General features: G+C 45.9%; 1 protein-coding gene across 1 annotated transcript in view; it reads right to left on the bottom strand.

Annotated features, from left to right (window-relative positions):
• Positions 1-24,108, bottom strand: part of REEP1 (receptor accessory protein 1) — a 125,209-nt gene that overhangs the window by 40,986 nt on the left and 60,115 nt on the right. Inside the window, exons 2-3 of the mRNA XM_049856767.1 lie at positions 18,131-18,203; positions 1,818-1,894 (exon numbers count right to left, since the gene is read on the bottom strand). Coding sequence (XP_049712724.1) covers positions 1,818-1,894; positions 18,131-18,203 — 150 coding nt within the window. The remainder of the gene's footprint in view (positions 1-1,817; positions 1,895-18,130; positions 18,204-24,108) is intronic.

The raw sequence follows: 24,108 nt of genomic DNA, 5'->3' as shown, positions 1-24,108 counted from the left end.
AGGTTGGAAGGCACTCAAAATACACAGTGGCTGCAACAATGGACTCCTCGTAATTGTGAAGATGGTGTCGGAACAGACAGCGCTTTGTTCTGTTGTACATGGTGTCACCATGAATTAGAGCTGACTCAACAGCAACTAACAACAGCAGGTGTATGAAACTTCCCTACATACACACCTTCCTACACCTTGCTTCCTTCTCGCCACATACACACACACACACACACACACACACACACACGCGCCATCAAGCCTATCAATCTATCCTGGAGACTCTCTCAAACTAGTAGGTGGAGGTTGCCTCACTCTTCTCAATGGCTGCGCATGGATGAACCAGCATCTGCCCAGGGCCCCACGAGTGGACCTCTACGACAACAGAGCTGCAGTGGACCTCCTCCATACACTTCTTTACACACACATGCGATGGTATCTTTAGAATAAATACACAGAAGTGGCATTCCTGTGCATTTTGTACGCAGATAGAGGTTGTACTTCCTTGCAGAATGCGTGAGAGAACCTGCTTCCCCATAGCCAGCCCCGCCCTCAAAGCGTACACCAGACTGTGGGTACCTTTGAGAGCCTGCCGCAATCTATGGGGATTAGGGCTTTGTGGGGTGAGTTTGCACTTTGGTTTCTGAGTGGCCCTCTTGGGCTGCCTGAGCCTCATTTATTCCCTGGCCAGCCTGTTATAAACGCTTCTTGTTCTTTGGGTTCTTTCCTGTATATCCTACCCTCACTGATGCAGTCTTTACAAATCTCCTGCCTCCCAACCTCCTGGCTTCACACCCAGGCCTTCCCTTGCCTGGCAGGCACAGTGTCTCCCATGACAAGCTGCGATAATAGACTTCTGGGGTGGCTTCCAGGCCTGCCCATTCAGGTGCTGCCCTCCCAGTAACACAAGGGAGCCTTACTCTGCATTCCCTGTTCACCTTGGGTGATGGAATCTCCTCTGAAACTACCTGGGGACCAGGGAAACCCCAAATCAGCTGATTATCAGAGAATCACAAAGGGATGTACTTATTCTGTAGGCTAAAAGCTGGCTTAACTGTCTAGAGGAGAAAAAAGCAAGTGGCTATAGCCTGCTAATTCCCGACCTTTCCAGAGCTTTGGATTAAAGGGGGGGGGGGTGTCCCTTCTAGCCTTATTAGCATAACTAGAATCTCAAGACTGCATTCGACTGTAATTAGCAATTATTACATTTTCTTTCAATTTATTTCCTCACGCTTTTTTCCTGTCCCACTTCTCTACTCAAAAATAGCCACTAGCTATTCATTGATTCATTTTTGTATTGATTCATTCATTCATTTGTTCAGTCAGAAAAATTCTACTGAAAACCTGCTATGTGAAAGGTATGTACTAGGAATTGTAGGGAAACCAAAGCCTGGTTAGACATGTCTTCGCTCTTAGTGGTTTACCGCCTAGCAGGAGAACTAAGGCAAACAGGTGACCCCAGCCACAAGCTACAATGGGAGAATGAACAAGATCTTACAGGGGATCAGAGCTTTGCCTCTCTTCAAATTTCTTTATCATTACTCATCAACGGCCACCCATAACTCTTCTGTCTTGTTCATCACTTTATCCTTGGTTTCTAGAATAATACCTGCATACAAGACCTTTTTTTTTTTTTTTTTTTACAAGACCACTCAATAAATATGTACTGGAAGAATAGCTCTTAGAAACGATTTAAAATGCTCCAGTTAACACCCCCACACCTCTGTCTCTGGTCTGAGGTAAAGTCTGAAGCTGGTTCTAGACATTTCCCACTTCTCTCTGGTGAGGCAAATCTTCCCTGAATGTCCTCCAATTCCTAGAGTACTTACCAACAAAGGAAGATGTCCGTGAATGTCTCTGCTGTGGTGAAAAGTGCAAATATAATCCAGTACATCATCCATTTCACCTTTGGAAAGAGAAAGAAACAAAACCAGTAGGTAAAGTCAAGGATAACTGGCTGCTCAACCTTGCCCATCATCAAGAAGAACAGGCCCAGACAGTTGTTGCTGAGGTGTGTCCAGGCACTGCAGCCTGCACTTGTAACCCCTCTTCTCCAACCTGTCCTGTTCCACTCCAGACCTGTGAGCTGGAAGCAAACTGTTTCCCAACTGACCCCTGGCTAAGGGTCAATTAGACCTGGGGTGCCTTCTAGAGCCCTCAGATGACCCTGGGAGACCTGCAGACTAGGAGTGACCTGAGATTCAGTCAGGTCATTTTTCTAGGACTAAGGTCAGGTGAGTGAACTCCCCAGGCCTCTGCAGAGACACATCCTGGACTAAACTTTAACCAGGCTAGGCTCTCTGGTAATGCTCGCTGGTCAATTAAGAACATCTTCCTGTGAGGAGGTCTATTATGGATTGAGTTGTTTCCCCGCAAAACATGTGCTGGAATCCTAAACCCCCTGGTGCTGCAGTGGTTAAGCACATGGCTGCTAACCAAAAGGTGGGTGGTTTGAACCCACCAGTTGTTCTGCAGGAGAAAGACGTGGCAGTCTGCTTCAGTAAAGATTTATAGCCTTAAAAACCCTGTGGGGCAGTTCTACTCTGTCCTACAGGGTTGTTATGGGTCAGGATTGACTCAGCAGCAACAGGTTTTTTGTTTCTTTTTGAATACTGTGGATGTAACCCTGTATGGCAATAAGGTTTTCTTTGTTATGTTAGTCAGGTTCTGTCAGTGAAAGGTATGTCCTAAATCTGATCACTTTTTTTTATTGTGCTTTAGGTGAAGGTTTACACAGCATATTAATTTCTCATTAAACAGTTCATACATAAATTGTTTTGTGACACTGGCTGCCAACTCCGCAATGTGTCAACATTCCCCCCTTCTCCATCACAGGTTCCGTTTCCATTCGTCCAGTTTTCCTGTCCCTTCCTGCCTTTCCGTCTTTGCTTTTGGGCCAGTGTGCTAATCAGTCTCGAATAAATGACTGAACTACAAAGCACATTCCTCATGTGTGTTATTGCTGGCCTTATAAAACCAAAAACCACACCGGTTGCTGTCAAGTCAATCCCGACTCATAGTGATCCTATAGGACCGAGTAGAACTGTTCCATAGGGTCTCCAGGGGCGGCTGGTGGATTCGAACTGCTGACATTTTGGTTTGAAGCCAAATGCTTAACAACTGTGCCACTAGGGGCTCCACTGTCCTTATAGATCTGTCTGAATTTTTGGCTGAAGGGTGAACCTCAGGAGTGACTTCAGTACTGAGTTAAAAGAGTATCTGGAGGCCATACTCTTGGGGTTTCTCTAGTCTCTGTCACACCAGCAAGCCTGGTCTTATTATTTTGTGTGTGTGTGAATTTAAATTTTGTTCTATATTTTCCTCCCAGTCTGTCCAGGCCAGCGCAGTCGGTGGTGGTACGTGGGCACCATGTAGTGGCTCTGGGCTCAGTCTGGTGGAAGTTGTGGTAGTTGTGGTCCATTAGTCCTTTGGACTAATCTTCCCCTTGTGTCTTTGATTTTCTTCATTCTCCTTTGCTCCAGCCGGGAAGGGACAGGTGGGTATATCTTAGATGGCGGCTCACAGGCTTTTAAGATCCCAGATTCTACTTACCATAGTAGGATGTAGAACATTTTCTTTATAGATTATGTTATGCCAATTGAGGTAGATGTCTCCCATGACCATAGTCTCCAGCCCTCAGTCCAGTAGCTTGATCCCTCAGGGAGTTTGGGTGTATCTATGAATCTTCTATGACTCTGCCTTGGGCAAGTTGTGCTGACCTCCCCAGTACTGTGTACTCTTACCCTTCACCAAAGTTAACAGTTATCTGCTATGTAGTTAAGTGTTTTTCCCTCTTCTCCTTCATAACCATCAGATTGTTTCCTTCTGTGTGGAAACATTTTCATGTTCTTTTATAATGGTGGTCTCATACAGTATTTGTCCTCTTGTGATTGACTTATTCCACTCGGCATAATGCCCTCCAGATTCATCCATGCTGTGAGATGTTGCACAGATTCACCATTGTTCTTTATCGTTGCATAGTATTCCATTGTGTGTATGTACCATAGTTTGTTTATCCATTCATCTGTTGATGGGCGCTTAGGTTGTTTCCATCATTTTGCTACTGTGAATAATGCTGTAGTGAACATGGGTGTGCGTATGTCTATTTGTGTGAAAGCTCTTATTTCTCTAGGATATATTCCTAGGAGTGGGATTGCTGGATTGTATAGTATTTCTATTTCTAGCTTTTTAAGGAAGCACCATATTTTTTTCCATAACGGTTGTACCATTTTTCATTCCCACTAAACCTAATCACTTCTGAGTTATAAAGAGCAGCACTGCACTGACACAGAAACAAGAAAGCACAATTGAGGGAAGACATGCTACGTGAAGCTCACCAAGGAACGGAGGAACGCTGGGGCTAGAGAAGCAGAGACAAGGGTCTTCCCAACAGAGAGAGAGAGAGAAAGAGTGCCTTCCTCTGTAACTAGTGCCCTGAATTTGGACTTCTAGCCTCCTGCACTGAAATTAATTTCTCTTCTTTAAAGCCACCCATTTGTGGTATTCCTGTTAAAATAGCACCGAAAAACTAAGACAAGGTCCCATGGCCCATCTCAAAAACTAGATCTTTCTTTTAATCTCTCCCACCTGATGATCCCTCTTCATTTCCACTGTCTCCCTCCTCCAGTTGAGGCCTTTCTTCCCTCTCCTCTGAACTACTGCAAGAATCTGCTAACTGCTTCCCTTGTCTCCTAGCTTTCCCCTCATCAACCTATCCTATAAACCACCACCGTGGTATAATTTACAAAGCCATGAACTCATGACACCACTACCCCATTAAAAATCTTCCAGCTTGCAGAATAAAAATCCAAACTCTCTTGCCTGCAACTTCTGGCTTCCAGTAATGGTTGAGTAGCTTCTACTGGACTAACTCACTCTCCTGCCAATAACAATAATAAACTCTGTACAAAATACTTAAAAAACAACTGTTTGAAGGCAGTGGAGAGCAACCCGAAGTAGGAAGAAATCGGAAAGTATTCAACCCTTGAAATAAGGAAAAGACACTGGGTTAAATGCAGATTGATGTGGCTGAGGGTACTCCCCAGTCTGCCCATCATGGGGTAGATGGGTCTAAAGCAGAAAACCACAGTCTTATTGGCCTAAGGAATTGCAGAATGGAGTATGAGAATTCCAGAGACTGTGGAAATTGAGACGGAAAAATTCCAGAACAAAGGAAGCCATAAAGCCAAGAGAATTGAAAACATGTGTCCACACAAAACTTGTACATGAATAATACTATTCATAATAGCCAAAAGGCAGAAACAATCTAAATGACCATCAACTAAGGAATGGATAAACAAAATGTGACATATCCACACAATGGAGTATTACTCATCCATAAAAAGGAATGAAGTACTGATACATGCTTCCACATGGAGGAACCTTGAAAACATTAACTGAAAGAAGTTATTCACAAAAGATCATGTACTGTACAATCCCATTTATATAAAATGTCTAGAAGAGGTAAATCCATCGACACGTAAAGCAGATTTATGGTTTCCAGAGGCTGGGAGGAGGGAGCAATAAGAAGTGACTGCAAATAAGTACGGGGTTTCTTTTTGGGGTGATAAAAATGCTCTAGAATTAGTGGTGGTAGTTGTACAACTCTGTGAATATACTAAAAACCACTGAATTATACAATTTTAAAGGGCGAATTCTACGGTATGTGAACTATATCTCAATAAAGCTGTTATTAAAAAAAGCTAAAATTAGAAACACAATTTTTTTTTACAAACACTTTAATTATCTTGAAACAACTAGGCAAAATAAGTTGAGTCATTTATAAGTGGATAAACACAAAATCAACGAGCCTACGTTAACGAAGAAACGAATCTTTGTATGAAAACTACATGTTTCGTTTGTCACTACTTACCAAGACATTTACCCTAGAAAGAAAAGGGTGGGTTCAGTATCACTATTTTTTAAGCATAAACATGTTAAAGAATCTACAGAAAAAGATGGCTTTAGTAAGTGAAGAGATAGGGATTTAGGAGAGAGAAGAAAACTTAAAAAAAAAAAAACCAAAAAACCCCAAACCAAATGATATCCTACATGTGAAAAACTATCTGAAATAAAAGTTACTGGACGAGCAATTGGTCTCAACCCACCTGGATCAAAGGAAAATGAAGAACACCAAGGTCACACGATAACTATGAGCCTAAGAGACAGAAAGGGCCACATGAACCAGAGACTTACATCATCCTGAGACCAGAAGAACTAGATGGTGCCCGGCCACAACCGATGACTGCCCTGACAGGGAGCACAACAGAGAACCCCTGAGGGAGCAGGAGATCAGTGGGATGCAGACTCCAAATTCTCATAAAAAGACCATACTTAATGGTCTGACTGAGACTAGAGGAATCCCGGTGGTCATGGTCCCCAAACCTTCTGTTGGCCCAGGACAGGAACCATTCCAGAAGACAACTCATCAGACATGGAAGGGACTGGACAATGGGTTGGAGAGAGATGCTGATAAAGAGTGAGCTACTTGTATCAGGTGGACCCTTGAGACTGTGTTGGCATCTCCTGTCTGGAGGGGAGATAGGAGGGTAGAGAGGGTTAGAAACTGGCAAAATTGTCACGGAAGGAGAGACTGGAAGGAGGGAGCGGGCTGACTCATTAGGGGGAGAGTAAGTGGGAGTATGGAGTAAGGTGTATATAAGCTTATATGTGACAGGCTGACTTGATTTGTTAACGTTCACTTAAAAGCTCAATAAAAATTATTAAAAAAAAATTTACTGGATGAGATCGACAGCAGACTGGACACAACAAAAGATCCATGAACATGAAGACAAGGCAAAGAACCACCCAGACTGAAGTTATTAAGGTGAACTCTACTCTGAGGAGTCAGCTCTTCCCCAGTCATGTTGTCAGTGCCTTCCAACCTGAGGGGCTCATCTTCCAGCACTATATCAGATGATATTCCGCTGGTGTCCATAATGTTTTCACTGGACAGTTTTTCAGAAGTAGACTGTGAGGTAGGTCCTTCTTCCTAGTCTCTCTTAGTCCGGAAGCTCTGCTGAAACTTGTCTACCATGGGTGGCCCTGCTGGTATTTGAAATGCTGATGTCAGAGCTTCCAGCTTCACAGCAACACACAAGCCTCCACAGTATGACAAACTGACAGACGAGTGGTGGCCAGTTAGAATTGCATCTTTTTAAATCCAAATCTGAGGATTCTCCTTCCTAGCTTAAAACCTTTAATAGTTCTTTAGTGCTGTTAAGAGAGAAAGTCCAAATTTCTTAAACTGGCTTAGAAGATAGTGCAGGAACTGGCTTCTAATTATCTCCATTATAATTGCTCCTCCCTACCTCCACCCTCTTGCATTTTCTGCTCTAGCTAATAAACTTCTTTCAATTCCCTGAGGAGAGTGTCCTCTTTCACCTCCAGATTTCAGTCCTCTGATCTCAGCCTAAACGTCACTTCCTCCAGGAAGCCTTGCATGAGTACCTAAGTTTGGGTCAAGTACCCTCTCTTCTTCTTCCCACAGTGTCCTTCATGTCCCCTATCATAACAGCACACTGTTTTGACTTACTGTGAACGCATCATTAGGAGAGACCTGTCCCTGGAGAAGGACATCATGCGTGGTAAAGTAGAGGGTCAGAGACAAAGAAGAAGGCCTTCAATTAACACAGTGGTTGCAAAAATGAGTTCAAATATACCAACAATTTTGAGGATGGTGCAGGGCCAGGCAACGTTTTGTCTGATATAAGGTCATTATGAGTCAGAACCAATGCCAACAGCAACAATCAACAATCATCCCTCTGCTTTTTCTTATTAGACTGTAAGCTCCCTGAGGGTGGAAACCAGTCCTTACACATGGTTATACCCCTAGCACTCCAAACACTTCCTGGCACAGAGTAGGCAATCAATAAAAATGACTAAATTAGAATGTTGACATTGTGAGTGGGAAAGAAAGGATGGTTTCAAAAAAGCTGGAAACGAACACACTCTGGGAGATACTGGTCCAGGTGACTTTTTGAGAAGAAAAGACAGAACCAGACAGCTTAAAGGCAACAGATATCTCCATGAGGGCCTGTGGGATGGATACCTAGGCTGAAACGCTTGGCAAGATGGTGGGAGGGGCATGAATGACTGATAATTATGAGGCCACTCACACTAGCAAGAAAGAAAAGAAAGAGCCAATTTAGGGGAAAGAGGTTGAGCCCTGTCATGGATTGAATTGTATCCTCCCCACCCCCGCCAAAATATCTGTCACCTTGGTTAGGTCATGATTCCCTTGTATGACTGTCTACCATTTTATCTTCTGATGTGATTTCCCTATATGTTGTAAATCCTACCACTATGATGTAATAAGATGGGTTAGTGGCAATTATACTGATGAGGTCTACAAGATTAGGTAGTGTCTTAAGCTGATCTCTTTTGAGATACAAAAGAGAGAAGTGAGCAGAGAGACATGGGAACCTCATACCACCAAGAAAATGGCACCGTGAGCAAAGTGTGTCCTTTGGACCTGAGGTTCCTGTGCTGAGATGCTCCCAGACCAAGGGAAGATTGATGACAAGGGCCTTCCTCCACAGCTGACAGAGAGAGAAAGCCTTCCCCTGAAGCTGGCACCCTGAATTTGGACTTGTAGCCTACTAGAGTGTGAGAGAATAAATTTCTCTTCGTTAAGGCCATCCACTTGTGGTACTTCTGTTATAGCAGCACTAGATGACTAAGACAAGCCCCACTGTGGCTGAGGTAGTTTGAGGGTTCAGGGGAAATCCAGGAAGAACGTCAGTAGGTTGCTGGAAGTCAAAACCATAGCTCAGGAGGGAGGTTGGGGCTGTGGACAGAGATGACAGAGCCATAGAAAAGAAAAAAAAAAAAAAAGTCTCCATCATGCCTCCTTACATTTAAAAGTGCTTTCATGCAATAAGAAGGGTCTGAGAATGATTCACTGAGCGCACAAGGTCAATGGAACACTGGTGACTCAAAGATGGAAACCACATTCATCTAAAATTACTACGAAATGGTTTTCCCATCATGCCTGAGAAAAATCAAATGATGGTTCATTTTCCAAGGTTTAGAATAGAACTTGCTAGGTTAGAGTGATTCTATCCAAACTCCCTGCAAGATGAGGGGAAACCTGGGCAGATGGCAACCAGAATACAGAGAGGGCGTTACAGCCAATGTGAGAGGTAATATCCAGAGCAACTCTGGAGTGGAGAGTGGACAGCTCGACTGAGGAGTCCCCCTGGACTGGTCAGGGGCAGAATCCAGGAATAAGGAGATAGGACAGAGCTGGGACCCTAGGCCACAGCAAGAGACTTCAGAACTGAGGGTGGGGAGCAGGGCCTGAGACCTTCCACGAGCCACAGAGGCTGGCTCCATTAGACACTGCCCTCAGGGCCGCAGGTAGCCTGGGAGAGGCTTCCCCTGTGGGCTGTGGAGGTAGCAGACCTAGACAACTCTTTAGCCTCATCTCACCTTTGGCCCTCTCTACACTAATCACATGGGTACTTCTTGAGCCTTTCACACTCCCTCACATCTTGGCCCTGCTTCGACCTCACAGGGAATTCGCTATGACCAAATGACAGAAGAAAATTCTGATCCCGGTTTACAGATGACTGCCTACCATTTGCTGCCATGAGCTCCCAGTGGACGGCTGTAGAGTCAGGAATGGTCCTGAGAAAGTGGAGAGCGAAATCCCCCCTTGGGCAGAACTTTCCAGTGCACTCAGCCTGGAAGAAGAACTGTTCTGAGGTAATAATACGTTTATACCGATTTACCATGGAAGGGTTTGGCTAGGTGATGGGTACTTGGAAGGGGAAGGCTGAGAGACTGGCACTGAGGAGGTTCCGGAACGATGCTAACCTGGGCACAGAGAATGCAGATATTTGTCCATTGTGCTAAGGTCCCCATGGTGGGGAATGAGATGGCCAACCCTGTGGATGTCAGCCATCCTCTTTCCTCAGGTACTTCAGTGCCTGGTCAACAGGTTCATGTATGAAGTGGCCATGTGAAAGGGATGGAGGCAGCACATGGGCTCAGCAACATGGAGGCCCTCTCACCAAGGCTGACCCGGCCAAGACCACTGCTCAGAGACCAAGTTGCCAGCAGCAGTAGCCAAACAGCCAAGTGCTGTTTCTTGATGCACTAGCCAGCCTCCTTGTGGGAGGTTCATTACACCAGGCCCCTTCCCTCACAGAGAGGGCGGCATAGGCTCTTTTCTGGGACATTCATTTATTCTGCATGTGGACTTACTTTCCTGGTGCCATGCTTCTGATGGCCATCCAACAATCTGTGGACCCAATGAGAGCCCTTTTCACTCTGATGTATCCTACACAACACTGCTTCTGATTAAAAACCACCAGCGGCCATAGAGTTGACTCTGATTGCTGGCGACCCCATGTGTGTCAGGGTAGAACTGTGGTCTGTAGGGTTTTCAGTGGCTGATTTTTTAGAGGAAGATAGCCAGGCCTTTCTTCTGAGGCACCTCTGGGCGGACTTGAACCCCTAACCTTTCGGTCAGCAGCTGAGTGGCTGCTTTTGGAAGTCACTGGTCTTATCACCTACCCCACCACCCTGAAGCAGCTGGCTTTATACAATGCTACAATGGGCTTGGAGGGTTCAGGTAGAGAACCAGGTGGGCATTTGGTGAGGTGGATGTGCTGTCCTGGAGGACATGTTTCTTCTCTGAACCAGTGACCAACATAAGGTGCTGCTCCTTAGTCAGATTACAAAGGTTCAGGAACCAAGAAAATCAGGGTGATGTTTCTTAAGATTAAGCCTAATACCTAGTTCCCTGCTACTCAAAGTGTGGTCCACAGAGCAGCAGCAGCTTTGGCATCACCCAGTAGCTTGTTAGAAATGCAGACTCTCAGGCCCCACCCAGAACTACAGAATCGGAATCTGCACAATGAGGTCCCCTGTGATTCATCTGCAAGTTAAAGTTGGAAAATCCTGGTCCTACCCACTCGTAACAGTTTTGCTTCTCGTCCCCAAACCTCTGGGTCCTTTTTGTGTGTGTGCTTTAGGTAAAAGTTTACAGAGCAAATTATTTTCTCATTCAACAATTTATACACAAATTGTTTTGTAACATTGATTGCAATCCCTGCAATGTGTCAACACTCTCCACTTCCCCACCCCAGGTTCCCCGTTTCCATCTGTCCATTCTTCCTGTCCCTTTCTGCCTTCTCGTGTTTTGCTTTTAGGCAGGTGTTGCCCATTTTGTCTCGTATACATGACTGAACTAAGAAGCATGTTCCTTACGTGTGTTATTGTTCGTTTTATAGGACTGTCTAATCTTTGGCTTAAGGGTGAACTTCAGAAGTGAGTTTAGTTCTGAGTTAAAAGGGTGTCCGGGGGCCATAGTCTTGGGAGGCCTTCAGTCTCTGTCAGACCAGTAAGTCTGGTCTTTGTTTTTTTCTTTTTTGAATTTGAATTTCGTTCTACATTTTTTCTCCCATCCTGTTTGGGACCCTTTATTGTGATCCTTGTTCGGGCAGCTGGTGTGGTAGCCTGCACCATCTAGATTTTCTGGGCTCAGGGTGGTGGGGTCTGTGGTACGTGCGGTCCATTAGTCCTTTGGACTAATCTTTCCCTGTGTCTTTGGTTTTCTTCGTTTTCCTTTGCCCCATACTGGGTAGGGCCAGTAGATTTGTGTGTGTGTGTGTGCTTTATGTGAAAGTTTACAAAAACTTATACACACATTGTTATGTGACTCCAGTTGCTCTCCCTAACAGCACATTCCTCTCCACCCTGTATTTCGCATATCCTTTCAACCAGTTCCCGTCCCTCTCTGCCTTCTCATCTTGCCTCCAGACAGGAACTGCCCACACAGTCTCATGTGTTTACTTAAGCTAAGAAGCACAGTCCTTACCAGTATCATTTTATGTCTTATTGGCCAGTCTAATCTTTGTCTGAAGAGTTGACTTTGGGAATGGTTTTAGTTTTGGGCTAACAGAGAGTCCAGGGACCATGACCTCTGGGGTCCCTCCAGTCTCAGGCAGGTCATTAAATTTGAGGGCCAGCAGATGTATCTTTGACGGTTACTTGGAATCTTTTAAGACCCCAGATGCTACTACTCACCAAAGTTGGATGTAGAACATTTTCTTTATGAACTATGTTATGCCAACTGACCTAGATGACCCCCATGACCAGGGTCCCCACAGCCCTCAGCCCCTGTCACTCAGTCCCTCAGAGTGTTCGGATGGGTCTAGGAAACTTCTATGACTGCCTTGGTCAAGTTGTGGTGACTTTCCCTATATTGTGTACTGTCTTACCCTTCACCAGGTAGGACAGGGAAAGATCAAGAAGTCTTACACAGGGTATCATGGAGTTTAGACTCAATCTTGCAGGTGATAAGCAGCCACTAAAAAATCCAGGGGAATAAAATGATTAAATCTCCATTTTCAAAAGGCTTCTGGAGGCTAAGTGGAAAGCAGAAGTGGCAGAGAACCAGTGAGAAGGTAGGTTAGGCAGAATATTGGCCCCCCAAAGATGCGCATGTCTTAATTCCTGGAACCTGTGAGTATCTTAAAGGGACTGTGCAGATCTGATTAAGTTAAGGATCTTCAGATGGGGAGATTATCCTCGGTATCTGGGTGAGCTCAATCTAGTCCCATGAATTCTGAAAAGCAAGTAACTTTCCCAGTGCTGGTCAGAGAGAGCTATGACTGTGGAAGAAAGATCAGAGAGATGTAATGTTGCTGGCTTTAAAGATGAAGGAAGGGGCCACGAGCCAAGGAATGCAGACCACCTCTAGAAGCTGAAAAAGGCAAGGACATGGATTCTTCCCTGGAGCTTCCAGAAGGAATGCAGCCCTGCCTACATCTTGATTTTAGCCCAGTGAGACCCCTTAGACTTCTTACCTACAGAACTGTAAGAACAAATTTGAGTTGTCTTAAGTCATTAAGTTTGTTACAGTGGCAATAAAAAACTAATACCAAAAACAAACTCACTGCTGTTGAGTCAATTCTGACTCATAGCTACCCTATAGGACAGGGTAGAACTGCCCCAAAGGGTTTCCAAGGCTGTAAATCTTTACGGAAGCAGACTGCCACATGTATCTCCCGAGCGATGGCTGGTGGATTCGCTGCCGACCTATAAGCTATCAGCTGAGCACTTTAACCACTGCACCACCAGGGCTCCTGAAAAAACTAATAGAGGAGGCTATTGCAACAATCCAGGGAAGAAATAATGGGAACATCATTTAAGAGAGTGGCAGGAGAGAAGGAGAGATTATTAAAAGGATAGAGTTAAAGGGTCTTAGTCACCAACAGGGTACGTGTATGTGGTTGCGTGGTGAGGAAGAGGCAGGAGTCTAAGGAAATCACCAGGTTTCTCGCTTGACAGATGGGTCTATTGATTAAAAGGAGGACACAGAAGGAAACAAAGGAGTGTGGTGTGCATGTGTGGGGGGAGTGTGTGTGTTGTGTGTGTGTGAATGTGTGAGTGTGTGTATGTGTAAATGTGTGTGTGTGAATGTATGTGTGAATGTGCGAGTTTGTGTGTGTACATGCATGTGTGAGTGAGTGCAGACAAAGAAGGAAGGTCTCCCTTAACACTTGTCAGCTCCTGTGATGCAGTGAATTGCTTAATACGGCCCTTCTAGCCATAGGCTTTGTAACTCCCACCAAATGACTGCATAAAACTACATAAATGAGGTCCTTGTGGCCCACCAAGGGGATTGGATAGCTTGCTAATAATGTAAATAAGGTGCATGGCACCCTTGTTGGGGTGGGACCATGCAAATAAGGTGTATGGAACCCTAATGAGGGGATTGGTCAGTTTTGCCATCCCACTAGGCATAAAACGAGCCATCCCAGACACAGGAAGGAAGGATCTCAACACCACCAAGAAAGAAGAGCCAGGAGTGGAGCATGTTCTTTGGACTCAAGATCCTTGCACTGAGAACCTCCTAGATCCAGGAGACACAGAGAGGAGCTGTAGTAACATGGAAGACAACGAGAGATGGCAGTCCGAGACAGGAGGGATCAGGAGAACAGAATAGTGCGAGATAGCTGCAGTGGGGCTTTCTGACCCACAGAGCGAGAGATCTGAACACTTTCAGGCACAAGACTTACTGGTGGAGTGGGGTGCCTCCGGGCACTTACTGGCAGAGCTAAAAGCCTTTGCAACACTTGCCTGAGCAGTGCAGAGGCCGAGGAGCCAGAGAGAGACCTGTCTGCCAGCATGGCTGGGAAGAGGCTGTCCTGATTGAAGAACTGTATCCTGGGCATTCCTGAACCTGAATTGTAACCTGTTACTTCCCTAATAAACCCCATAATAGGGAGTATTGTCTACGAGTTCTGTGTGGCCATTGCAACTAATTATCAAACCCAGCAGAGAAGCAGAGAGTGCTGTGGGAGGGACGGTTGGTGTCAGAATTGGTAAAACGATTGGAGGGCGGAGGCATGTCTGACCTAAGCCTCACAGGAATCAGCCTTGGGCAGTTGATCTTGATTCTCCTTCCTTGTGCAGTGAGAGGAGGTCAGTCACCTCTCCTGCCACTTCATCTTTACAGCTCCTTTCTTCCAATTCCATTTTTACCAAGAAAGCTTTTTTTCTTAATTTGTTTTATTGTACTTTAGATGAAGGTTTACAGAATAAACTAGTTTCTCATTAAACAATACACATATTATTTTGCGGCATTGGTTGCCAACCCCACAACAGGTCAACATTCTCCCCTTCTTGACCTTCGGTTCCCCATTACCAACTTTCCTGTCCCCTCCTGCCTTCTCGTCCTTGCCCCTGGACTGGTGTGCCCATTTAGTCTCATTTTGTTTTATGGGTCTGTCTAATCTTTGGCTGAAGGGTGAACCTCAGGAGTGACTTCATTACTGAGCTATAAGGGTATCCAGGGGCCATACTCTTGGGGTTTCTCCAGTATCTGTCAGACCAGTTAAGTCTGGTCTTTTTTTGTGTGAGTTAGAATTTTGTTCTACATTCTTCTCCATCTCTGTGTGAGACTCTCTCTTGTGATCCCTGTCAGAGCAGTCAGTGGCAGTACCTGGGCACCATCTAGTTGTGCTTGACTCAGTCTGGTGGAGGCTGTGGTGCTTGTGGTCCATCAGTCTTTTGGACTAATCTTTCCCTTGTGTCTTTGGTTTTCTTCATTATCTCTTGCTCCAGATGGGGTAAGTCCAGTGGAGTATCTTAGATGGCTGCTCACAGGCTTTGAAGACCCCAGATGCTACTCACCAAAGTAGAATGTAGAACATTTTCTTTATTAACTATGTTATGCCAATAGAGCTAGATGTTTCCTGAGACCATGGTCCCCAAAGCCCTCAGCCCAGTGATTTGGTCCCTCAGGGAGTTTGGATGCATCTGTGGAGCTTCCATGGCCTTGCCTTGGACAAGTTGTGCTGGCTTCCCCAGTATTGTGTACTGTCTTACCCTTCACCAAAGTTACCACTTATCTATTGTCTATTCAGTGTTTTTCCCTCCCACCTTTTCCCTCCCTTGGCATCATCAAAGATTGTTTCCTTTCGTGTGTACACCTTTTCATGAGTTTTTATAGTAGTGGTCTATACAATATTTGTCCTTTTGTGATTGACTTATTTCACTCAGCATAATGCCCTCCAGACTCATCCAAGTCGTAAGATGCTTTGCAGATTCATCATTGTTCTTTATTGTTGTGTAGTGTTCCATTTGTGTATGCACACAGTTTGTTTATTCATTCATCTGTTGATGGGCACCTAGGTTGTTTCCATCTTTTTGCTATTGTGAACAATGCTGCAATGCACATGGTGTACATATATCTACTCATGTGACAGCTCTTATTTCTCTAGGATATATTCCTAGGAGTGGGATTGTTGGATCATATGGTATTTCTATTTCTAGCTTTTTAAGAAAGTGCCATATCATTTTCCATAATGGTTGTACCATTTTGCATTCTCACCAGCAGTGCATAAAAGTTCCAGTGTCCCCGCAGCCTCTCCAACATTTCTTATTTTCTGCTTTTTTGATTCATGCCAGTAATGTTGGGTGAAATAGCATCTTCTTGTAGTTTTGATTTGCATTTCTGTAATGGCTAATGATTGTGAGCATTTCTTCATGTATCTGTTAGCTCCTTGAATGTCTTCTTTGGTAAAGTGTCTGTTCATATCCTTTGCCCATTTTTTTAATTGGATTATTTGTCTTTTTGTTGAAGAGGTGTTGGATTTTCCTGTAGATTTTAGAGATTAGACCTTTGTTGGATTTGTCATAGCCAAAATTTTTTCCCCAGTCTGTAGGTTCTCTTTTTACTCTTTTGGTGAGGTCTTTTGATAAGCATAAGTGTTTGATTTAGAAGATCCCAGTTATCTAGCTTGTCTTCTGGTGTTTGTGCATTGTTAGTTATGGTTTGTATCCTGTTAATGCCATGCATTAGGGCCTCTAGCATTGACCCTATTTTTTCTTCTATGGTCTTTATAATTTTTGGTTTTATATATAGGTCTGTGATCCATTTTGAATTAGTTGTTGTGTATGGTGTGAGGTATGGGTCCCGTTCCAAGAAACCTTCTAACCGCAACTCTCAAGAAGCTTTCCCTACTGGGAAAAGTGTGTGCTCGCCAGCCAACACAAACAGCTGCTCTGCTTGTCAGTGATATTTTCCACTCTAAATTAATGAATTGCCATTCTAGTCATAAACCAGCCTCCTGTGAGTTCAGTCATGGCAAAACAATTTAGCAGGGCTTGATCTCCCCTGGATGAGCTGACAGAATTGAGTCTCTGCCCCTGTAAAACAGAGGATCAGACCTTGAACTGTGGTGACCCCAGCAAGTCCAGCTTACCTGGTACAGCTTCCCTGTACCATGGGCTGGAAGGGGTCGGGAGAGTGTGCCCTGGAAGAGGCTGCCTAATCAATTAAGAATTATGAGGTTTTGTGCTTACAACTTAACAGCTATTTATATTTTGCACTCTGAGCTTCCTTTACACATACCAGGGGGCCAGTCTCCAGAGGAGAAAATGCCCCTGTCTGGGTCCCCTGCTTGGTAGCAGCAAAATGCAAGCCCAGGCCAGTAGTTCTGGAAAACAGGAGGAGGGCGAGTTCTGTTTGCAGCTGGTCTAAAGGTAGCTGGTTTCATCATAAAGGCATCCTGGGAAATCTTAAGCAGGAAAGAGCTTGCTGACCCCACTTTGAATGATTTCTGTACCTACACCAAACTGGCCAAGTAACATCTTCTGAGCAGAGAGGGAAAGCAATGATCCTTTGTCCCTCTTAACGCCGAGGGCTGGGATCGTTGCTATCTACTCCACCATTCAGATGAGGAAACTGATGCTCTTGGAAGTTAAGCTACTTTTCCAGCATTGCATCAGTGAAATGTTAGTCAAATGTCAGAGCCAGGACTTGACCTTGGGTCTCTAATGCCAAAATCCCATATGTTTTTCACTTTGACCTGGTTTTCTGTCCTACATGGGAAGGGGCACCTTTCTCTCTGAGCCCATCCCACACAGGTCTTTGTAAATCAGGGTTGCCCAGATGGCTCTCCTGCCCGAAGGCATCCAGCACAGCTAGGACTTGTGACTGGGGTGCCCAAATCACCCAACAGTAATTAATACAGTCCTCCATTCAGTGAATGTCCCCGGGTCCCCTTCCTTGTGCTCAGCCCTCTGTTAGGTGCTGCAGGAAACAGAAATGTGATGATGAACAGCCTCTGCCCTCGAAAAGCTTATGAAGCAATAGGGCTTCACTCATGGAGTGCTCGATCCTAGAACTGAGTTAGGGCCCAGAGTCATAGAGCCAGGACCTGAACCCAGACCTTTGGGACTCTAGGACCCGTGTTCTTCCCCGTCGAGCCAGACAATCTCCCAGGAACGATGCCTGAAAGGTGCTTTATGGTTTACAGAGTGCTTTTCAAACAAGGAAACTGAGGCTCAGAAAGGTGGATTCACTTTCACAAAGGCCATAAGGTGCTGTGGTAGAGCAGGAGGCCTCCTGATTCCAGATGCCACGTCCTCTCCCTACCATTCTGCTTTCCTCGCTTCAACACTCTAGTCCTAAAGATAAGGGAGAGGATCCCAGGGGCACAGCAGGTAAGCACAGTGAGAAGAGTACTGAATGGACTTCTTGCTCTGACACTGAAGCCCACACAGGGGACGGCAGCCACCTTTGTCCCCCTACTTCACACCTTCACCTCACCTCAGCCTCCCCAACTTCACCCCGGCAGCCACCACCACCACTCCCCCTCAAGAAAGCAGTGTCACTTACATATTCTTTAATGTCCTTTGATTTCACAGCCTTGTAGGAATAATACGCAGGATAAAGGGTGCCGAATATAAGCCTGGAGGGGACAGAGAGAGAGAGAAAGAAAAGTGTGATTTTCAGGCATCTCATTTGATGGAAAATGTCTGTCTCGATGCCAGGAGCATCTCTCCAAGCTACAGAAAACGCTGGTGTGGGTCTGACTGATTCCTATGCATGCCCTGAGGGTTTTCTGCTCACGGCCAGGCCAGCGTGCTTGGGGACCTTTATCTCCTGTTAAACAACTCCACACACACCTGCCTTCAATTTGCGACTGGCGACACAGGAAGCTGGTTTGGGGTCACAGAAGCCAAAAATGGGAGGTGGGCAGCCATGACCCCTGAAGTTGAAGGTCAGTTTTCTTCTCTTGCTGCTAATCCCCACCTGATGCTCTCTAAAGACCACCCACACCGCAGGCTTCCTTCCTTCTCCTTCTTCCCTCAAAGTTCCTCCAGATTTCACTCTCTGAGCTAAGACCTGATCTCATCACCCTGCAGCCAGAGCATCCTGGCCATGAGTTGATTCTGACTCATGGCGACCCCATGCGTTACAGAGCAGAACTGCCCCATAAGGTTTCCTTGGCTGTAATCTTTACAGCAGCAGACTGCCAGGCCTTTCCTCTGTGGTTTCACTAGGTGGGTTCAAACCTCCAGCCTGTAGGTTAGCAGCTGGTAGCAAACTGATCGCACCACCCAGGGACTTTCTGCAAACAGGAAAAGCTTTTCCAATTACAAATGCAATCAGGCCAGTCCCTCTACTGGCCACACACATCCCCCGCTGCTTTAACCTGCTTGTCCGTGCTCTTACATTGGAGAAAGAGAATTAATGACACCAGCCCAGAGCGACTGCTGGGGACCAGTCACTTCTTGCCCTGCTACTAAGGCCCACACAAAGGAGGGCAAGACATCCATCCATTAGTGCACCCTGGGTTGCGCTGGTCATGAGTAACTTGACCCTCAGCCCTGCCTCCAAGGACCTGCCTGGCATAGCTCTACCACCCCATTCCTCCCACCACCCTCTCCTCCCACAAGCCCATGCTCTTCTCTCTCTCAGGGGTCTTCCCTCCCCTTTCTTTGTCTGGTTAGTGTCTGTTTGCCCATCAAGTTCCCAGCTCAATTATCACTTCCTCATGGAAGCCTTCCCTGACCTTCCCCAGTATACTCTCAGCACAATGTCGGTAACATCAGGGTTGTGGTTTACTATCATTTGTGTGATTCTTTGATGAAAGGAACATCTCCCTCGTTGGACTGTAAGCACCCTGAGGGGCAGAGAATGAGTCTGGTTTGTCAACACGGTGTCCCCAGCATCTACCACACAGTAAGTTCCCTAGCTAGCCCAAACTGTTAAGTGCTTGACTGCTAGCCCAAAGGTTGGCATTTGAAACACACTCCCCTCACCACCATGACAACACATATACATAATAAAACATTTGCCAATTCAACAATTTTTACATGTGTAATTCAGTAACATTGATTACATTTTCATGTTGTACAATTATTCCACCACCATTAACAAACTCTCAGCCATTTTTTTTAAATTAATGAATTGACAGAATGTCGGAGTTGGAGGGTTTAATCTTTCCACCTGACTGATGAGGTCACCCAGGTCTCTATTCAGGTGAAAGCTGACCACGTGGTTGAGTATGGGAGCCACCCTGGCTCAAGACTCCATGCCCGCAGGAGCCAGCCTCTCCTGAACAACCCCACAGACGCACTTCCAGGGTCCCTGCAAGGAATCAGCCTTGTACCCCACATCCAGGGAAGCCCAGAACCATGGGTCCCTCTTTAGGCATTTAGAGATCTTCCACAGAACTCCCAGGCCCAATGCAGTTTACCCATCAGGGGTCAGCTTGACCATGAGCCATGTGCTGGGTAACTCACTGACATCCACATTTATCAGGTCTCCAGGGAAAAACGGAAGGTTAAATTAACTGAGTCAGCTTCCGATGCTGAAGGAGAAAGGGTTTTGTTAACTCGACACACAGGAGCCCTGCACTAAGTACTTAACAGGCATCCTTTCTTTTTCTTCTTCTTTTTTAAATGCAATATAATTTCAATTTTATTTTAAAAAGTGTGTGTGTGTGTGTGTGTGTGTGTGTTATAAATGAGCTGAAGGAAATGCAGCAAAACCTGAAGTCTGGGTGGTAGAATTAGGGTTGTTTTCTTCTTCTCAGGTTTCCTATAATTAGCATAATTATAGTTACTTTTTCCATTTCAAATATCATTTAATTTCATTTTTCTCAAAGTAATAAGTAAATAAATATAGTAACAAGTACATGAAAAATAATTATCACCAACCCAATTCTGCTCCTCAGAGGCAACCACTATACACTCTTTAGGCTTTTTTCTTCTCATAGTTACCTCTATGTTTCTAAATAATACTCATACCATGTTATTTATCACTTATCCATTTTAAATATTCTCTGTTCCTAACTCTAACAGATGTCAACATAGATCTCTTATGCAATATGCTTCCTCCTGCTCCACCCCCATAATATAGTTATGTTACTTTTAGTTAAAATTACAAAAGTTTTTCCATTATGAGGACTAAATAACTTCTATTCACTACAGAACCAAGTCAGATATCATGAATATATTATGTTCCCTTTCTTATTCAGCTTTTTCTTTAGTAATTTCATGTTCTTTTTTCTTCTTCTTCCAATGTCTTCACGTAGTAACATTTTTAGTTCCCCAACAGGCACCCCATCAATGTGTCACTGAGTCCCTGCCTGTCGGAGAGAGAGCTCTAAGTCTAAGATGGCTGCTCTCTGGGGCTGTTCACAGCTGTCATCATGGGATCATCACAGGTGTCCTTTCATTTCATCCCCTGACAGACTAAATAAAGGAAACTGTCTGACAGATAAGGACACCAGTGCACACAGCAGTTAGCCGTGTTCTGTCCGAGGTTCTGGAATCATTAGGGGGAAGCATGGGCTGGACTCAGCCCAGTCTGCCTGCCTCCAAGCCAGGTCCGCTGCCTTGGCGAGCAAGGCCAATCCTCTGGGAAGGCGGGAACGGTCCTGTGTGAGGAGCAAGAGATGCCAGCAAGGGAGACCAAAGAGCAGTCTGAAAGGAAGAAAGAGAAACCTAGGACTGGGGGCAGGAGGGAAGAGGCTGAAGCAGAAGACAGCAGGCACAGTGCCAAAGGCACTGGGCAGGTCAAGGCAGAGGGGGCCGCGGGATCTGGCAAAGAGTCACAGGCCACCCAACTATCCCACCCCATCTTTGCCTGCTCCACTCCTAAGTGTTCTCCAGATATGAGGGGGAGTCCTACCTCCCCTGTGACCTCCGCACCCCATGAAGAGGAGTTTCCTCTCCCCATTCTACACAGCTACAACTCCTGTACTTTCCCCTTATGCTGGAGTCCTGGTATGGCACAAAGTAGACAAAAGGCTGGTGGTTTGAACCTACCCAGAGGTGCCTGGGAAGACAGGCCTGGCAATCTGCTTCCGAAAGCTCACAGCCGTGAAAACCCTATGGAGCAGTTCTACTCTGCATGCACGGGGTTGCCATGAGTCAGAATCAACTGGTCAGCAACTAACAACCCTAAGAGCCCTCGTGCTGTGCATTACACTTGCGAGGGTTTGTCTAGCATCTGCCTCGCCCACAAGATTACCCATTCCACAAAGCCAAGATGGCGTCCGTCTGGTTTGCCATCGCACTCCCTGTGCCCAGCGAAGTGGTAGGTGCCTTGTGACTGTGTACTGATTTCGTGAAGTTTCAGAGAGTGGTGCAGGAAAATCCAGAAGGATTGACGGGACACTTGTGACCTTGGGACGCTGGGCTCAGCAGCAAGGTGGGTGCCAGACAGTGCTGGGCTGATTCACCAAAGCCTTGGGCAGGATGCCACCGACTCCAGGGAAATAAATAAGCTGCTGCTCTGGCTCAGTTGCCCTGATTAGTGTTCCTGTCTGCTGGGACACTCTGCGACCCTGGCCTGGGGCAGGTGTGAGCGGCAGGAGAGCGACAGACGGATAGTACACCACGACCCAACAGTCGACAGTTGTGCGCCTCTGCACTCAGTGAGCAGTGACCCCCGATGGTCACAGAGGGGCGTGCCTGGAGGGGCACAGGGCACAGAGGCCTACACCAGCCTTCTGACATCAGCTGGTTTCCGGCACCCCCTGTCCAGCCCCCATTCTGACAGCACAGGGGCCTATCAAAGACCCATTTGCTTTTCAGTCTCTCAAAGTCAATAACCCTTTATGTCACAGAGCTCCCTAGCATTTCACTGCTGGGAAAGGCGTGAGATTAAAATGACCAGCTCTCCTTAATCTGCTTATTTTACAGGAAAGAGAGAATGAATGGAGCAGGTCCAAGCCAAGGGGGCTTTGGTGTTTATGTCCATTCGTACCAAAGGTCCCTACAGCCTCTGGTCCCAAGGCCCCCTTGTGCAGACCTCCTATATCAGTTCCACCTACCTGCATCCTAGAGCCCTGGTGGTGCAGTGGTTAAAAGCTCGGCTGCTAACCAAAAGGTCGGCAGTTCGAATCTACCAGGCGCTCCTTGGAAACCCTGCGGGGCAGTTCTACTCTGTCCTGTAGGGTCACTATGAGTCAGGAATCAACGGTTATCTTCTTCCTTTCTACCCTCCGGCTCACGCAACCAGCAGGTGTCCCCCAATACATGCTGCTTGCTCACACTGTGACTGCTTGGCTACTATTTCTTTGCCTTTCCTCCAACTCCACAACCTTTTTTCTTTTTTTTCCCTTATAAAGTCCCACTATCCTTCAAGAACCATCTCAAAAAAACCACTTCTTCTGTGAAGTCTTTGGTCACTCTCCCCGAGAATTTTCTGGACACTCTTTAAGTCTATTACAGCACTTACATGGTAGCCGTAATAATAAAAACTTAAAGCTAGTATTTATATTACTGAGTGCTCACGAATGCAGGACTGTTCTACAGACCATCTGCACTCTCTCACCTAACCCTCTAGACACCAATGTGGGACAGGCACTCATGTCAACCTGCTGTACCAGCAAGGATGCTGCGGCTCAGTGGCATCACTCACTTGCCCAAGGAGATACAACAGCCAGGAATGTAGCAGGGTGTGGACCCAGGAAGCCTGACAATGGGGCCTGCCTTCTTTCTTCTCACAGGCTGTCTGTGCTGGCTTTCTGTGAGCCTATCTCCCCACCTAGACCACAGAGCCCCTGGTGATCCGGGGTTTCCCAAATGCCTAGCACAGCCCCTACCCACATGGGTGCTTGCAAAATGTCTGTTGGATGCATAAATCATCAAACGATTGCAATCTCTTTCCCAGGAACTTAACCTACTTTACAGATACATTTAACTCTCTGTTCAAGGTCAAGAAGAAAGTGGTAAAATAGTTACTGGCTGCAGTCAAGTTGATTCTGACTCATGGCGGCCACATGTGTGTCAGAGTAGAACTGTGCGCTCCATAGGGTTTTCAATGGCTGATTTTTCACAAGTAGATCAAGGTGCCTTTCTTCCAAGGCACCTCTGGGTGGACTGAAACCTCCAACCTTTCAGTTAGCAGTCAAGCACATTAACTGTTTGCACCACCCAGGGACACTGGTAAAATATCTAGGAGGGTTTAAAGTTACTTAGAAGTCCCTGAGTGGTGCAGTTACAATGCTCAGCTGCTAACCAAAAGGTTGGAGGTTCGAGTCCACCCAGAGGTACACTGGAAGAAAGGCTTGGCAATCTACTTCCTAGACATCAGCCGCTGAAAACCCTGTGGAGCACAGTTCTACTCTGACACACATGGGGTCTTCATTAGTAGGAATCGACCTGATGGCAACTGGTTTAAAGCTACTGAAGTGCTCAAGGTCAGCTCAAGTGGCAGGAAGGTGGAAGGCATGAGGACCATGCTCTAGAGAGAACCCCCTCTGTGTTAACACCTCCTCTCAGTTATCTGTAAGCAGAGCCTCCTGGGTGCACCTTGCAGCCCCCTTTCTCCCCACCATCATTCACTTTTATCCT

The sequence above is a fragment of the Elephas maximus genome, chromosome 17 (assembly GCF_024166365.1).
Source record: "Elephas maximus indicus isolate mEleMax1 chromosome 17, mEleMax1 primary haplotype, whole genome shotgun sequence".
NCBI lineage: Eukaryota > Metazoa > Chordata > Mammalia > Proboscidea > Elephantidae > Elephas > Elephas maximus.
This window is presented reverse-complemented; position numbering and strand designations above follow the sequence as displayed.